The sequence below is a fragment of the Rana temporaria genome, chromosome 3 (assembly GCF_905171775.1).
Source record: "Rana temporaria chromosome 3, aRanTem1.1, whole genome shotgun sequence".
Taxonomy (NCBI): Eukaryota; Metazoa; Chordata; class Amphibia; order Anura; family Ranidae; genus Rana; species Rana temporaria.
Genome location: NC_053491.1, coordinates 67,957,504 through 67,969,998, shown reverse-complemented (window position 1 = coordinate 67,969,998; position 12,495 = coordinate 67,957,504). Strand labels below are relative to the sequence as shown.

At 45.1% G+C, this 12,495-nt stretch overlaps 1 protein-coding gene across 2 annotated transcripts in view; it reads left to right on the top strand.

Moving 5' to 3' along the window:
- WDR72 (WD repeat domain 72) overlaps positions 1-11,616 on the top strand; it is a 364,461-nt gene extending 352,845 nt beyond the window's left edge. For both annotated transcript variants that reach the window (XM_040342714.1, XM_040342713.1), the window contains exon 20: positions 11,353-11,616. In XM_040342714.1, coding sequence (XP_040198648.1) covers positions 11,353-11,408 — 56 coding nt within the window. In that variant the 3' untranslated portion in view covers positions 11,409-11,616. The remainder of the gene's footprint in view (positions 1-11,352) is intronic.
- The last annotated feature ends 879 nt before the right edge of the window (positions 11,617-12,495 follow it).

Genomic DNA, 12,495 nt, shown 5'->3' with positions numbered 1-12,495 from the left:
AGAGCGAATCACCTCTCACCAAACTTTTACTACTGTACCTGTTGCCGAGAATGTGTTTCCAGCAGGGCAGCATCGCGCTGATTTTCGGCGACAGGGTGCCGACATCTCGCACTCGCTGGAATAGACAAAGCACATTCCAGCGAGCGCGTCATAGAAGCGACGGGAATCCGACTTGGATTCCCGCCATTTTTAGCTGCGGCGTTTGGTATAAATCCTGCGAGGGAGAACTCAACGCTAAATTTTAAATAAAAAAACGGCATGGGTCCCCCCCCAGGGGCATACCAGGCCCTTAGGCCTGGTATGGGTTGTAAGGAGACCCCCCATACACCGAAAAAACGATGTGGGGCCCCCCCAAAATCCATACCAGACCCGTATCCAAAGCACGCTACCCGGCCGGTCAGGAAGGGAGTGGGGACGAGCGAGCGCCCCCCCTCCTGAGCCGTGCCAGGCCGCATGCCCTCAACATGGGGGGGTTGGGTGCTCTGGGGCAGGGGGGCGTACTGCGGGGCCCCCCACCCCAGAGCACCCTGTCCCCATGTTGATGAGGACAGGACCTCTTCCCGACAACCCTTGCCGTTGGTTGTCGGGGTCTGCGGGCGGGGGCTTATCGGAATCTGGGAGTCCCCTCAAATAAGGGGGCCCCCAGAAGAAGAAGGCCCCCCCGGAGAGCGGAAGAAGAAGGCCCCACCGGAGAGCGGAAGAAGACCCCTGGAGAGCGGAAGAAGAAGGCCCCCCTGGAAAAAGAGCTAAAGAAGACAGGGGGGGGGGCCCCCGGAGCTGTCTAATAAATTACTCTAAAAACCCTGTGTTGTGTGTTTATTTTCTTTTACACTTTGCCTCCAGGTGGATGGGTAGGGGTACGATGTACCCCATATTCATTCACCTAGGGTAGGGGGCAGGTATCTGGAGGCCCCCTTATTAAAGGCGGCTCCCAGATTCCGATAAGCCCCCCGCTCGCAGACCCCAACAACCAACGCCCAGGGTTGTCGGGAAGAGGCCCTGTCCTTATCAACATGGGGACAGGGTGCTCTGGGGTGGGGGGGGGCCCGCAGTGCGCCCCCTGCCCCAGAGCACCCAACCCACTCATGTTGAGGGCATGCGGCCTGGTACGGCTCAGGAGGGGGGTGCTCGCTCGTCCCCACTCCCCTCCTGACCGGCTGGGCAGCGTGCTTTGGATACGGGTCTGGTATGGATTGTGGGGGGACCCCCACGTCGGTTTTTCGGCATAGGGGGAGTCTCCTTACAACCCATACCAGACCTAAGGGCCTGGTATGCCCCTGGGGGGGAACCCGTGCCGGATTTTTATTTAAAATTTAGCGTGGAGTTCTCCCTCTCAGGATTCACACCAAACGCCACAGCTAGAATTGGCGGGAATCCAAGTCGGATTCCCGTTGCTTCTATGACGGCTTTGTCTCCATCGCGGCAAGCCAGCTCGGCGCTGGCTCCCGCAATGGGGCTCGTAGGTGGTCAATCTCGCCGACAAAGGGAGCGAGATTGACACAATATCGCAGTCACCCACTGTAACACAAAATCAGCAAAAGCAGTCCAAAGGGTGACGCCATCTGAATGGAACTTCCCCTTTATAGTGCCGTTGTACGTGTTGTACGTCACTGCGCTTTGCTCAAGCATTTTTTTTCACGATCGTGTGTATGCAAGGCATGCTTGACAAGAATCATGTCGAGAAAAACTTCTTTTTTTCTAGGATATTAAAAATGGTTGTGTGTACGCGGCATAAGAGGTATTCAAGAAATGAAATGTGTAAAGTATGTCCCTAGCATGAATGATGGTGCTCCCTGCATGTTGGGCCTCTGTATGTGGCCAGGTTGTGAAAAGGTCTCACATATGTGGTATCACTATCCTCAGGAGGAATAGTAGAATTATTTTAGGGTGTAATTTTTGGTATGCATATGCGGTGTGTTAGAAATAAAAAAATCTTAATTTTGCAAAGAATTGTGGGAAAAAATTACAACTTCAAAAAACTCACCATGCCTCATACTAAATACCTCGGAATGTCTACTTTACAAAAAGGGGTCATTTAGGGGGTATTTGTACTTTCCTGGCTTGTTAGTGTCTCAAGAAATGAGATGAGAAATGAGGCTGTCAGTACAGTACATCAGGTGTGATCAGGTATGATCAATTTTCAGAGTTTGGCACCAAAATGTGTAGGCTCTATAACTTTTACAAATACCAAATAATATTCACTTATTTGGGTCATTTTTACCAAAGATCTGTAGCAGTATAAATTTTGGCCACAATTTATGAAGAAAAATTACTAATTTGCAAAATGATATAACTGAAACAAAGAAAAATTCAATTTTAATAAAAAATAAAAAACCCAGTGGTGATTAAATACCATCAAAACAAAGCTCTATTTTTGTGGAAAAAAAAAGGACAGAAACTTCATATGAGTACAGTGTTGCATGACTTTAAAGTTGTCATTTAAAATGTGAGAGCACTGAAAGCGGAAAATTGGTCTGGTTAGGAAGGGGGTTTAAGTGCCCAGTGGGCAAGTGGTTAAAGAATGTAATCCTGCCTCCACTCCTCCCCTATAGGACCCCACTCCCATACATTTTTGCTCTGAGCCAGAGGCCGTGTTCCTTTTTTATCCTCCTTCTAAGGACTACCTGAAGTTTTTCCTCTCAGCGGTCAGGAAGAGCCAACAGTGACCACTGGGAAGCTATTAGCAGGGTATGGAGTGAGCAAAGGGAAGAGGCACTGGAAGAGCTGAAGCCTGGCCATTGACAGCCAAGCGGTGCAATTGCCAGATAGCCCAGCTATTAGCGGGTGGCCCTATCTGCCCCAAGTACATTGTGATCAGCCTACCTGGCCCGGTTTGATTGTGGAAGCAGGATTGAATTGCAGATCAGTGTTCATGCCGCATGCGGTCCCAGAGTGCAAGTTTCTGTGTGAGCTATGCTAAGCCCAGGCGGTTGGGAAAATGTGTGGCGATTCCCACCAAATGTAATCTCTGGTGAGGTATGTGGTGCAAGAATCCCTTAAAGAGTGGGATACAAGCCACACGCAAAGTTCGACAAGCCATTGTGGCGTGTTCTCCCATTAGGATTACCAGGAAGAACTGGATCTGTCTCAACAAAGTCATCCATCTAAAAAGACCCCAGACAATGAGGCAGAGGGAGAGGAGTCTCTTTACCCTAGTAACGCCTTTTGGTCAAGGCAATAATGGGTGCATTTACATGAATAGAAAATGTAAATATCCTGCAAAGCAAGAGGTAGTTCTGTAAGCACCTTGGGCTCTGTTTTCATCTAATGTGACTTTTCATGTGACTTGCACTCCATTTATTTCAGTGGCACCTGTTCCAATCTATGCAGTGACCCTGGGAAGGTTCCTGTACTACCTTGGTGTGACTTTTGGTGCAGCTTTGATCCAGAGACTATAAAGTTGGTTCGGGGCTGCACTCAGAATCGTATCAGAGTTGCACTCTAAAGTCACTCTTAATCCTACAACTTTGGCCCCAATAGTGGAGATATTGCCTTAGAGAGAGTGTTCTATTTTTCCCAATTCCAAATGGAACTAGGGGACGTAATTTTGGATGAGTGGAGCAAGGTCTCGAGATATAACTTACTTCTGAGAAAACTAGTCGCTTTTCCTTGGAAGTGAATAGCCCGAAGTTGGCTTGAGCTCTTGTGGCCATGTTGAAAAGAATAAAAATGTGGATGGACAATGTGGACGCAGTATTCAAGAACGTTTCAGAAACTCTGTAGTTCAGGAGCTGGAGCTGGTGTTTGTTTTCATGGTGGTCCTGCTGGAGCCTGATAGGCCAGTCTAGAGAACAAAGTTTGGAGTGTGGAGTTTTTATAGACCAGGTCGGGATTTTAGGAAAAAATGGTGTGGGGACCAGATTTCCCCTCAGAAGTATGCTAAAGCTTGAACTGGGGTGTCCAAGAAGCTATTGAGTTTGGGCCTCAGACAATTGGTACGTCAAAATGTTTTTTTTGGGACATGCATGGTCCATCAGAAGTCCTCCTCATCTAGGATTCATTTCAATGGATTTTACCTTACTCTGAGATAAAGGAAGCATAAACTCATGCTTTATGTAAGTCACTGGTGTCACAAAGTGCTGCCGTGCCAGTCTCTGAATGCGAGAGATTTCAGGGCAGGTACTCGCCCCTCATTTGGCATGAAGAGGAACAGCTTGTGGTGGCCGGTTTTGGACCCTGCGCACCTGAGACAATTTTCAGCAAGAGAGAAGTTCAAGGTGGAAAAATTGTCCCTGATTCAAAGGGGTCCAGCCAGGTGACCTACATGTTTCCAATAGTCCTAAGATTTTTACTCTCATGTGTCCGTTTGGTTCGCTGTAGGTCAAGACCACCTCCAGCTATTCAGGCTTTCAACATCACCCTGTTAATTTTCAGGGTCTTATTGGTTGTTCTGGTCTTTATCAAAACAAGGAGCATATACCTGCATAGTTATGTGGATGTCCTTCTACTACTGTCCTAAAACAAAAGACAGCTGCTGGAGCCCAGAGCTCAGGTCTTTTCAAAGCTCCTCAAATTCAGCTGGCAGCTGAAGTCACCTGGAGCCAACTCAGTCTCTTGCGCACCACGAGGCTCAGTTCAATATAATCCAGGGGACCATTGCCTTGACTCTGGATCCTGATGTTCTGGAACAGAATACTCCTGGCCCTGTCTTTCTTCCCACCTGCACCCCTTTCAGTGTCTAAAATGATTGGCACTATAGTGTCTACGGTTCTGAGGGTCAAGTGGAAGCTGGAGAAGGTGGCCCTTCCGGAAGGGGTTTCTCTAGCAGTGGAAGCAGTATTCAGGTCATCTACATATCCTCAGTCATGAGTCCCCTGGTGGCTGCAATAGAGAAAATGGCTCATTTGCCATTCCATTGCCCAATTTCCTGGTTAACAATCACGTCCAATACTAGCAATATGGAATAAGGGGGCTTGATGCTGCTGGGGATAGCTCAAGGCAGACAGGACTGTCAATTTCACAAGATTGTGTAGAACATTCTGAGCCTACAAGCAGCATTCTGCACCCTATGGACCTTTCACCATATAACGAAGGGAGCGTCAGTGCTCTTAGGTTAGTCAACTATGGTGGTCTCCTATATTAAAAGACAAGGGGGACTCACATCATGTTCTCTATTACAGGAAGCAGAGCCAATTATATCTTGGGCTCCGAAGAATGCCAAAATATTCTAGCATGCTTTCTTTCCAGAGTCCAATTAAACAACAATGAATGGTCTCTACTTGTGGAGGTTTTCAGGCACAGATGTCCTGATGGATCATTGGAATTACGGTAGGATCTATGATTTTCCTCCAGTCCTGGTCAACCTTGGGTTTCTATGAAGACTCCAAACAGAGGTTGTGGAGGTAATGGCAGTGATGCATTATTGGCCAATTAGGCCAAGGTTGCCCTTGCTAGCACAGTTCAGCTTCTGGAACCCAGTGCACCGTCTCCTCAGGCCAGACTTTCTGTCACTGGGTGCAATTTTACATCCATGTCCAGCATGGTTTGTGTCTCATGGCCTGGTTCTCGAGATTGGAAGTTCTCGGCTGCTTCTCCAGAGTCATCTCTGCTCCCTTGATTGCTAGAAGAATGAACGCAAACTAAGTTTATGGAAGAATCTGGTCAAAGTTGGTTTAGATCATGTAGACCTAGAAGTTTTACATATTCTAGGCTTCCTCCAGTCAGATTCATCAGAGTTCACGTGTGAGCTTTATCTACCACACAGGTGTATCCCGGTCTAGGCATCTTTTCCTGTCCAACAATTATTCAAGGGCATAGCTAGGCTCAGGCCTCAGAGTAAGTGGAGGTTTTCCAAATGGAGTCTCCCTCTTGTTCTCAGCTCCCCCTCGGTAATTGGAGCAGAGTATTCTATGGCTGGCTCCGTTAAAGGCCTCTGTAAATTTCACCTTTTTCCTGGCCATCACATCGGCATAAAAAGCCTTAGGCCCTTTTCACACATGCGGACCGTTCAGTTTTGTGTGGACCTGAACGGATGCTTCATGTGACGGATGTTAGCGGGGACACGTCTGCTGACATCCGATCCGCTCTGCTAAATCCAGACGGATGAAAACCCTATTTTCCATCCGTTTGGCAGATCGGATCGGATGAAAACGGACAGGTCGGTCCATTTTCATCCAATCTCCCCATAGAGGAGAGCAGGGTTCTGACAGGTCTGTCTCTGCACAGTGAGTGGAGATGGACCTGTCATCCGCAGGCTTAGCGGGGTCAGATGATCGATTCCTGCTGAGCAAGCGGAGTCTGTGAAAACGGATCCTCATGTGTGAAAGGGGTCATAGAGATTGATTCACTGGTCATGGAGAACTTTTCTTACACTCTTTCCAGTTCGAGTGGTGTTGTTAACTATGCTTGACTCAATTCCCAAGGGTGCATGAGTTTTTTATGGGAGCCAAGAAAATTTTCTGACAATCTTAGAGTTTTAACATGCGTCCTTTAGAAGTAGGAGAGGGTGTGCTGTGGCTTAGTTGGTTAAAGCAAATGTCTAGTAGACAGGGAATCCTGAGTTGACTCCCAGCAGTGTCTTCCTTTAGTGCTAGGAATCCCTCAGATATTGTGAAGTTATATCTACAAAGCTACAACTTTATTCAGGCTGCTGAATGCCTGTTCATTCTTTTGCCAGAAAGGACCGAGAAACATGCCTCATCTAGGATGATTGTGGCACGGATTACCTTGGCCATCCAACAGGCTCACAGAGCCAAGAGCTTGGCTTCTTTGGAGGTAGTGTCTGCTCATTCAAACAGGAGTGGGTCTATACCTTGGGCAGTTTTGCAGCATATGCTTCCCAAAATAGTCTGTAGGGGGGCTTGTGCTCCTCAATCAATAAGTCTGCTTCCTTATCCTCTGTTTATTTTGGCTTGCAGGTCTGTTGACAGGACAAATTAAAGCCTTTGGGTTAGCACTGCGCGCCCATTGGGTGTATGGCGTATTAGTTCCCATATGTATGCTGCCATGGAGTTGGTAAGCAAAACTGAAAATCTCCTATCAAATACGTACTGTAATTTTCCTTTCCTGATGGACTCCATGGCAGCAGGAGTCCCCCCACCTTAGTGTCTTGAGGAGGATAGTTATGGAATGCGGACTCTGGCTCAGAGCAAAGATTTATGGGAGTGGGGTCCTATAGGGAGGAGTGGAGGCAGAATTAACCCATACATATGCTGTCATGGAGTTCATCAGGAAAGGAAAATTTCAGTAATTATTTGATAGGACATTTTTCCCAGTCATGTGAAGGGGAAATTGTTAAATTACCTAAAACATGTGAAAACCGTTCAAACAAAAACAATTGCATTATTACTGATTGTATTTTATATAGATAGAACAAAACAGAGCACATTCTTTCAATTAATGAATATTGCTATTTCAGTTGGATTAGACTCAAAACAATCAGCCTACCACAGTGTGTCCAACAATTGATGTAGGTAAAACTGCTTACTGATCATTTTCCTCATAACTACTAACAGACACCAAAAGCCAAATTTAATAAAAAGAAAATGTATTTTCAAGTCCAACAACCCATAGCAGCTAATTGGAATTAATTCTGCAGATGTCAGTGCAAAATTAATACTGACTGGTTGCTATGGGTTACTGTATCTAGCTACATTGGGATATGAACAGTTCTAGTACTAATACATAAAACTGGTAATAAAAAAATGTATCAATAATGCATAGAACTGCAATGGCTTCAAATATATAATTATCAATACATTGGATTTCATTGAAGTATATCTGAAGCCAATACTTTTTATCTGTTTTATCTAGATTCTAGGACATTGCAATGTTGGTAACCACTAAGATAAATTTCATCAACTCTGCTACCAGTAACAAGCTGAGTGACAAATGTCTATCTGTCTAGCTTGGTGTAAACTATTAAAGGGGCCCAATTAACCCTTTACTACATCACTAGGAGGGCCCCTTACTTATTGAAGTCTGGTCAATGAGTGAGTGTGATCTAATAAAGATCCTGCTTATACTAATTTGAAGAGAACTGTTTTCATTGCCAATCGGCAGCTTCTATAGCCCACAAAATATTTTCTTGTATTAACATAAGTATATAGACGAGAGAGAGAGAGAAAGAGAGAGAGAGATAATCGTGTCCAGGGGCGGACTGACCATTGAGTCACTCAGGCACTGCCCGAGGGCCCCATACCACTAGGGGGCCCCATTAGGGTTGCCCAGCAAAACCAGGGACAGTAAGTATAAATCTATGTTTTTATTACATCTGTCCCTGATATGTCCGAAACCAACATGCATTTGATGTGAAAATCCTGATATTTTAGCTGCCCCGCCTCTGCACTGCCTCATGGCATGGTGGTCATCTGTAAGCCCGGGGGCCCCATGAGTTGTCAGTCCGCCCCTGATCATGTCCATGTATAAAGCATTAGTAAGACCTAATTTTGAGCATTTAGGGCCAAATCCACAAAGAAATTGCGGATCTTAGTTTTAGGCAGAAAAGTTACACTGGCGCAATTTTAGTATTTTAGGTAGCGATCCACAGAGCACTTACCTCTAAAATTGCGCCAGTGTAGCTGATCTCCTTGCATCTTAAGCGATCCCTAATTAAAATGGGCGATTCCCATTTAAATTAGGGCGCGCTCCCGCGCCGGACGGACTGCGCATGCGTGTGACGTCATTTTTCCCGACGTGCATCGCGCATACGTAGTTTACGTCGGGCTTTGTGGATAGCGACGGGTTCGTAAAGTTGCGACGGGAAAAAAAAAAGTTACGAGACGGAAAAAAAAAATCAAATTTAAAAAAAAAACGCGGCGATCGAAAAAAAGGTATGGTTTTGCATGGTCTACTAAAGTTAGTCCATATAAAACCAACCTTAGTTTTGCGCAAGCAAATTCGTAACTTACGCAAATCACACAATGCCTAAAGCTTTGTGGATCTCCGTAAGTACTAATTTGCATACGCAAGGAGGGATTTCGACTCGAAATGCCCCCAGTGGCGGATGCGGTACTGCATCCGAAGATTCAACAGCGTAACTAAATTACGGATGTCGGATCTTCTGCCTAACTTGGGAAAAATCCTTTTGAGGATCGCTCCCAAAGTTAAGCACAGAGATACGCAGGCGGAACAGCAGTTCCGCCTGCGTATCTCTTTTGTGGATTTGGCCCTTAGTTCTGTTTTAGGTTGTTGTTGTTCAGTCGTTAAGTCGTGTCTGACTCTTCGTGACCTCATGGACCATAGCACATCAGACTTTTCTGTCCTCCACTGCCTCCTGAAGCTTGCTTAACTTCATGTTCCTTGTATCGATTATGCTATCTATCCATCTTGTTTTCTGTCGTCCTCTTTTCCTTTTTTTTCCCATGATTCCCAGTATATGGGTCTTTTCCAATGAGTCCTCTCTACACAAAGTATTGGAGTTTCAGCTTCAGGATTTGGCCTTCCAGTGAATATTTAGGGTTGATTTCCTTCAATATTGACTGGTTTGATCGTCTTGCCATCCAAATGACTTTCAAGAGTCTTCTCCAATACAATAATTCAAAAGCATAAATTCTTCAGTGTTCAGACATTTTTTTTACTACATGGCACTTTGTCGGTAGAGTGATGGCCCTGATGTTTTAGGTACCAGGTCACAAAAAATGCTGCAGAGCTGGAAAGAGTGCAAAGAATTGCAACAAGTTAATAAAGGACATGATGGTTCAGATGAACCCGAACTGAATGCTTTTGTTCCTTTAGAAGAGACAATAAAGAGGGTGATAATGCAGAAGATTATTTACTCACCATGCTCAGATGCAGGCACAGGCCCCTTCAACTCCATTTACCACAACCCCCCTGGGTTCTGGATATGCTAAACAAAGTTCAATTTCTCTGCTTCCTTCCTTCCTTCATGGGCTCAGAAAGGCCACACCTAAAGAGGCATAGGTAGTTGATAAGGTGATCTGCAGTCAAGTGAGTTGCCCTCCACTGTCAGGCCCCGTACACACGGCCGAGGAACTCGACGTGCAAAACACATCGAGTTCCTCGGCCAGTTCAGCCCTGAAGTCGCCGAGGACCTCGGCGGGCCGAGAGCTCCCATAGAACAACGAGGAAATAGAGAACATGTTCTCTATTTCCTCGCCGAGGTCCTCGTCGGCTTCCTCGGCCGAAAGTGTACACACGGCCGGGTTTCTCGGCAGAATTCAGCCAGAAACTCGGTCAGAAGCTGAATTCTGCCGAGGAAACTGGTCGTGTGTACGGGGCCACAGAATTAGAGTGCAGGCAACCAAGCCAGAGCCTAACAGCGCGTAGCTTCTCCAGAAGACTCCAGTTCCAGTGGGGTGGGGCTCTTCCTTCTTGGGCAGTGGATTCATCCAGGTGTTCACCTGTGTTACCTGGACTTTAATATTCAAAATTAGCTGTGTTTTGGGCTTTTTTTTTTACTGAAATAGTGTTTTCCCTGAAGCAGAATCAGTGTTTGAATTTGAGTAAAGATTTAGAATCAAAAAGTATAGTAAATAGTGTTCCTTTAGTAAATGACACCTGTGTTACCGAATTCCTCAAACACAAATAAATTGACAGGAACAAAAAACAAACAAACATTTTTTTCATGTACAGTGGAACCTCGGATTGCGAGTAATGCAGTTAACAAGCGTTTCGCAATACGAGCAATTATTTAAAAAAAATCCTGACTCGATTTGCAAGTCTTGTCTCGCAAAACCAGCAGGATTCAAGCCTCTGCGGTGTGCAGTACCACATTTGGCCAGAGGTGCGGAACAGTCGGAAATACTCAATTCCTGAGGGTTTGCGAGTGCAGCCACGCTGTCTCCAAATATTTCAGAATCTCTCCGGCGCCCCCCCCCCCCCCCAACTCTGGCCACATGCGGTATTGCATGCCATAGAAGTCAATGTGGATAAAATATTTTAGTTTCCATTGACTTCTATGGGGAAACTTGCTTTGATATATGCAAGTGCTTTGGATTACAAGCATTCTCCTGGAACGGATTATGCTCCTAAACCAAGGTTCCACTGTATATATAGAAGCTAACTATGTATGACATGACAAAATTGATTTGCTTTCCCTCTCAAAAGTACTTATTATGATTACTATTATTTTGATGTATATAGCACTGATATCTTTTACTACACTCTAGTAAGTGGGAACATATAATGGGTTATACAACAGAAAACATAAAAACAAATAACACTGTAATGCTGATTTAAACTTCCCGGTGAACTGAAATTGAAGCCATGAGTGGCCCTGTTGGCATCCTCCAATCTGACATCCTTTAATCTAAAAATCAAAGAAGCTGGGCAGAAAATGTTAATGGATTTATTTTCAGCTTTAATTAACTTTCAGTATTCACCTCCTATTAGTGATATTCTCACATAAAAAAACTTTACAGTCTGCTAATCAAATTTTTTTTTCTTTTGTAGATGACATGAAACAGAATCCCTGGATGTCCAAAGTGTGTTATTGTAAAGTATGTTGAAGATCGTGTCTTCTTGATATCCATTTATATGCTTTATGAGTAAATGTGCTGATTATTTATATTGGTTTGGAAATAATCCTCTTATTACAATGTTGTCAATATTAAGCACATTTAATCAAGAAATTATCTGAATCAGGGTTGTTTAAAGCAATATAAAATAGGTTGAAATAATATTGTAATAATGTAATAAAGTAAATGGTTACTGTGATGTGTTTGAATAGTATTGCTTACATGCACATAATAAAATAAAAAGTACTACATTTACATAACTATATATATATATATATATATATATATATATATATATATATATACACACATAAATGTTGAAGTAACAGCAGAAGCATTTGTGTGGATAGAGGAATCTGTCAGCTTTTTTTTTTCATTCAGCTCACTATCCCCCACATTTTCACTAGATTGAAGAGGGAGCTTCAGCAATATGTTTGTAAATGTTAAAAATCTCATTGCCTCTCTTCTCAAAAGCTGTGGCATAGTGCAGGCTCACTCTCTTTCATCTCGTCACACCCCCTATATCTAGTAGAAAAATAGTTTGAAAAAAGTTGGCTACTCCTGTGGTAGACCCTGCCATATCTGTCTTACTTAAAGCGGTTCTCCACCCTAAAGTGGAGTCCCGCTGATCGGAACCCTCCCCCCCTCCGGTGTCACATTTGACACCTTTCAGGGGGGAGGGGGGTGCAGATACCTGTCTAAAGACAGGTATTTGCACCCACTTCCAGCCACACGCTACGGGCAAAAGACGGGCATTCCGTCACATCCCGTCTGTCGCCCGTTGTGTGCTGGGAACACTCGGCTCCCAGCACACAGCGTGTGAGCCAATCGGCGGGCGCAGCGCGACTCGCGCATGCGCCGTAGGGAACCGGGCAGTGAAGCCGCAGCGCTTCACTTCCTGGTTCCCTCAGCGTGGATGGCGGGGGAGCAGCAGAGTGACGAGCGATCGCTCGTGCTCTGCTGCCATCGGCGCTGGACTCCAGGACAGGTAAGTGTCCTAATATTAAAAGTCAGCAGCTGCAGTATTTGTAGCTGCTGGCTTTTAATATTTTGTTCCCATGGCACATCCGCTTTAACC